General features: G+C 47.3%; 2 protein-coding genes across 2 annotated transcripts in view; one reads left to right on the top strand and one right to left on the bottom strand.

The window, feature by feature from the left end:
* Window positions 1-414, top strand: part of T265_06229 (hypothetical protein) — a gene marked incomplete at both ends in the record, with an annotated part of 26,902 nt that extends 26,488 nt beyond the window's left edge. Inside the window, one exon of the mRNA XM_009171437.1 lies at window positions 188-414. Within this exon, the coding sequence (XP_009169701.1) occupies window positions 188-414 (227 nt within the window). The remainder of the gene's footprint in view (window positions 1-187) is intronic.
* T265_06230 (hypothetical protein) lies at window positions 150-2,303 on the bottom strand (the record flags this gene model as incomplete). Its single annotated transcript, XM_009171438.1, has 1 exon — window positions 150-2,303. One exon carries the CDS (start codon window positions 2,301-2,303, stop codon window positions 150-152), a length of 2,154 nt encoding a protein of 717 aa, XP_009169702.1.
* Window positions 2,304-3,394: the final 1,091 nt, after the last annotated feature.

Below are 3,394 nucleotides of genomic sequence, written 5' to 3'. Positions count from 1 at the left end.
TGACCTCTGATTACATTAAGCAACAGGTAGATGGTTGAAAATGATGTATTGCAAAGTCACTGCAAACTCACAAGGGTGAAACAGCAGTAGAGGCCAAAAAGAGCAATCCATTTACATGCAACGAGATAGTGAACAGTAAGCTTCTCCGACTACTCTCTTGGTCGCTTGGCTTCCGGTTCTCCATCAGCAGTGGACACAGCTGGTGGTGGAGGTGGTGGTGGCATGCCTGGAGGTGGGGCCATAAAGCTTGGCATTGCCAAACCGGGTGGTGGTGGCATTCCAGGTGGGAACATAGACGGTGGCAAAGGTGGTGGGGGTGCATTCGACATCATCAGCAAACCCGGTGGTGGTGGTGGTGGAGGGGGAGGGGGAGGATTGGTCTTTACAATATTGCTGACTGGTTGCGGAGGTTGAATTATCATTCCAGGCTTGATGACACCAGGAGGGAACATGGGCACGGCAGGCGTCGTCCCACCTTGCGGGCCAATTTTGTCACGTGCGGCATCCAACTTCATTTGGAATTCGAGTAGTTCCTGCTTATCCTTCGCCGTTACAGCTTCCATCGCTCGTTTGACAATCAAATCAGAAGATGCAGCGTGTCCATCCCAAATCAACTTATCCGATTTGACCGATTCCCCCTCACCCAACTTCTTACCTATTTGGATTTCATCCACACCCACACCGAAAATATCGGTTCGCCGTTCTGCTAACTGTTTCAGGCTGCTGTCAATCAGACTGCCTGAAGCATACACTTGTTCCTGTTCCCTTTTCTCACGAATCTCACGATCACGTTGTTCCACCCATTTCGGATCAAGAAGACCAACACGAATGTGTTTTGGTGCTTGATGTGCAGGAATTTTCTCTCCCGTGAACGGAGAAACCAGTAAGACTGATTCATCACGTTTCGCTAACCGTACAGCCTTTGGATCGTAATCGGGCCGAATTATAACCTGATCTGTTGTGGGCGGCAGATGTTTGGCTGGTTGCTTCTGTGGTAAGGTACCCTCAGTTGGTTGAGCTTGATCCTCGTCCTCTGACAACTCCATATCTTCCCCCTCCATGAATTCTGGTGCAGGTGGAGGGGACGGCGATTGCGCTGGCCTAGCATGTGAAGGTTCAACTGTTTCAGGAGCGGCACTTAAAACAGGTTTGGCTTCCAGGGACACCGGCTCTGGCATTCGAACATCTGCAGTTTCTGCGTCAGATAATCTCTCATCATCCCCACTCTCTTCATCGCCTTCTTCATCTTCATCTTCCTCGTCCAGGTCTGCAGGCATCAAACCCAAAGAACCAGGGGGTGGAGGTGGAGCAGCGGGAACTTTAGGAGGCAACTGCATACCTCGTTCCTCAGCCAGCATACGAGCACCAACTTCGTCGGGTGTAGTGGGCACTGGAAAATTCCCCGCCTCATTTGGTTGGAAGTCAACTGTTTCCACAACGACAAAATCGTGCCAATCAATGAGGGCGTAAGCAACTCGCTCCCTTTCGGCCGCCTCTTCCTCGCGTTTTCGTTGCCGCTCCTGATACTTGTGCCATTCAACCCGATACTTCACATCATCAAGCAAACGTTTCGGGTGTTCCAGTTCATCGCTCAATTTGTCCGCGATATCTTTCGGGGGAATTAAAATTTTTGTATATTGCTCAACCAGCTTCGTAAAGTAGCCAAACATACTGTGTTGTGCCCTGAGAAAATCAAACTGGTAGTTACGCTGCTCTCTGTTCATCAATTGGGTTAGAAATTGCCGTCCATTTCGTGCAACAAACTGTGCTGTCAGCTTGATAATGTCGATATCCATTGCATTGATTGACGGTGGGTCATAGATAAATTCGAATTCGGACGGTGGTTCCTTTGGAATAAAAGTCTCCTGAATTGACTTTGGAGTGTCTTGACCAAGACGTGCAGCACTTGGTGTTGTGAGTTTCAAAGCCGCAGGTTCACTTGTCTTTCCCTCAGCAAACTCACGTACTTTGTGCTGGTAGTAAGCATGATAGGGATCCGCTGGGTTGAGAAAATTGAACTTTGGATTATTGATCTCGTTTTGGCGAATCCGAGACTCGAAGTCTGGTCCATTCCGAGCAACGAAACTGGCGGTCTTATCGACAATGTTTCGGACCTCCGGTGGAGGATAGATTATCCCGATTTTCGACTGAACCGGTTTTTCAGTCTGTTGGGGCTCCACAGTCGTCATGGCTGAAATGGAAAACATTCGTGCCTTATTAGAACCAAAGTCAATAGAGAGCGAAACATAATCACTTGAATTACTCCGTATCAAGATCTTCTCTCGGAATCCAGATTTATGCATTTACTCAGCAGCTTTTCTGGGAAGAGAGGCTAACATAGGGTTGTTTTCCATTAAGCACAGCGTTAGTTATGGGAAAAGGAGACCAACCGTCAAAAAATTCACGGTACAAAGCCCTAGCATATGTGACACAAAATGGTGCTCCTTACAACTCAGCTTGTTCATCAAACGTCCACCGAATGTAGTAGTGAGTGCTTTTGTTAAAACCAGTGGTGGAACATATAAAGCTCCTATAGGCTGGGTAGTGGTGCCCGCCCATTAGAGTGTAGTCATTCAACTGTGTACTCTCTTGTCGTACAGTGAACTGATACACAAGTTTGGTATCAAATCACGAAACAGCCGTTTGCGACCAAGAAGCCGGCGAATCAGGGTGTCGTCACTGTCAGATTTTCGAACATACCAGACTTTTCGAATAACGGGAATAAATGTTCTGATTTACGTTGGGGACATCACCTGTAGCATAACTCCAAGAAACGTGTTCTGCGTGGTATGTTGCTGGTTGTTTGATTTTGACAGTGGTGTTCACGAAGCCGGTTTACCTTGCGTAGGTCAGTCAAACTTAGGTAAGAACTTACGACACACGAGATATAAATCTTTGGATAGAATATCGCAAGCGTCCTCTTAACTAAATAAATTACTGACGAGCAAGTAATCGCATGAAACTCCCGTCCCTCGTAATTTTCAGCACGCGCGAAAACTTCCGCAGATCATGATGTGAATGACCGGGATTGTTGAGCTCAATGGACAATGAGGCCAAATGAGGGGAGCTCTTCAAGCCTCACAGTGTAAAAGTATGCAGTTCATTATAGTCATAGTACTTTAAGTGACACAAGTAGAATCAGTTGGCGACGTGGTGAAGCCTCCTTAGATAGATCCAGTCTGCTTTGACCACCGATAGCGCTGAGAAGGGGATTAACGCTGAGACTGCGACAGCAGAAATGTCGTTGCCAATCCAGACAGCTAAGTGTGAATAATGTCTTCGGTGTGTCAAGTTGTGAGACTTGCACAGCTGTCCAGTAAACCGCAAGTTCCCGTTATTAACAGCGTGACAGCGTTTCTTTCCGTAGATTTGTTTGCTCTGCTAGACAGAAGCT

Source organism: Opisthorchis viverrini, assembly GCF_000715545.1.
Source record: "Opisthorchis viverrini unplaced genomic scaffold opera_v5_128, whole genome shotgun sequence".
Classification (NCBI taxonomy): Eukaryota; Metazoa; Platyhelminthes; class Trematoda; order Opisthorchiida; family Opisthorchiidae; genus Opisthorchis; species Opisthorchis viverrini.
The sequence above is the reverse complement of the archived record's forward strand: the minus strand, read 5'-3'. Positions and strand labels throughout refer to the sequence as shown.